Genomic DNA, 1,482 nt, shown 5'->3' on the forward strand with positions numbered 1-1,482 from the left:
CTAGGATGCCATGTCAGCACTTACATGCGGGCCAGGTCTATCATAAATGCGTTTAAAATGGATGCATCGGTTGATATACCCACATGGTAGTTTTTAGTCATAGATTAGAAAAAAAGTGACAAGTCTTCGGGGCAAAATCGTAAAGTGGTAGTTTATAGTTTATAGGCACGGTTCCATGAATTGTGGTAGTTTTTGGTTAAATACTCGACGGGAGAATCTGGAGTTTCCTGGCGTTCGGTTGGCCGATTGCTTTGGTTCAGAAATGCACGCAAAGAGGGCCTGAACTCCAACACACATGCAAGTTTCAGAACTGAAGAAGTGTTACGCACGCACTGAGACAGTGAGACGGCACAGAGAACACACACACACACACACACACACACACAAGAAAAGCGCGAAGTAGCACAAAACACAAATGCAAGGTACATACTACGTGCATACAGATTAATTTGGAGAAGTGATGCGCACAACCATACGCACAGAACGGCAGTACATAGCGCTCAGCACAAGAGTACAAAAACAGTAGTAGCTGGTCTAGTAACTGAACCGGCATGCATGGTGGTTATTCATGGAGCAGAGGTCCTGCTTACACCGATGCGCCAGCCATCTCATCCATGAACAGATAGAGCAACTGGAACAGAGATGCCTCTGGATCTATCTATCTAGCTATCTCCAAGAGTCCGATCTGATTAATTGGTGAACAAGCTATGCGACGAGGACGAAGATGGCGTAGATGATGCCGGGGATGTAGCCCAGCACCGTGAGCAGCAGGCAGATCCAGAACTCCACCTGCACAGATACACGCAAGGATAATGAGTCACTGATCGACATGGCAGCTCGAGACTGAGATGGAGTAGTAAGTAGTAACAGCGGCTGCCAAACAGAGGAAGGTCAGGCAGCTTACGCCGATGCCGTAGCGGAGGAAGACGCCGACCGGCGGCAGCAAGATGGCCAGCAGGATCTCCACGAACGTCTCCGAACCCATCGCAACCAACTTCCTCTCTCGCAGAGCTTCTCTCCTCCGATGAGAAACAGATGTGGTCGATGGTGCTAGCTTGCCGTGGGAGAGTGAGCAAGCAGGGCAGAGCTAGTGAAGTGCGGCGCTAGAGCTGATCAGCTCGACCGGGAACCTAGAAGAATTGGACGGAGGCGGACGTGGCGGCGCCGAGCTCCCGTGGCGCGACACCTCGCGCGCACTCCATGCATGCCTTGCTCGGTGGACATCTGTCGAGCTGGGTTGAGAATCTGGCATATCACGCGTCAGCGCGATTAGGCACTCGTAGTAGAAAATTCAGATCAGCACCAACGAAAAAAATAGCGCGCTACAAAATATAGCGAGGCCCTTCTTCAAATGCTACACAAGTTATAGCGTGCTATATTTCAAAATAGCGTTTGCAAAAAAATTCAAATATATCTAGAAATAAAGTATTTAAGCAACTAAATTTTTACTAGGAGCAAGCAATATATGCATAAGGGCCAAAT

The 1,482-nt window shown here is 48.8% G+C and overlaps 1 protein-coding gene across 1 annotated transcript; it reads right to left on the reverse strand.

The window, feature by feature from the left end:
• Positions 1–416: 416 nt before the first annotated feature.
• LOC123164807 (low temperature-induced protein lt101.2) lies at positions 417–1,202 on the reverse strand. The gene is made up of 2 exons (XM_044582389.1): positions 905–1,202; positions 417–789 (listed from the first exon to the last, which is right to left on the reverse strand). The coding sequence occupies exons 1-2, from the start codon at positions 983–985 to the stop codon at positions 706–708; spliced, it is 165 nt and encodes a 54-aa protein (XP_044438324.1). The 5' UTR covers positions 986–1,202; the 3' UTR covers positions 417–705.
• Between the last annotated feature and the right edge of the window lie 280 nt (positions 1,203–1,482).

This window comes from Triticum aestivum, chromosome 1D (genome assembly GCF_018294505.1).
Source record: "Triticum aestivum cultivar Chinese Spring chromosome 1D, IWGSC CS RefSeq v2.1, whole genome shotgun sequence".
Lineage (NCBI taxonomy): Eukaryota > Viridiplantae > Streptophyta > Magnoliopsida > Poales > Poaceae > Triticum > Triticum aestivum.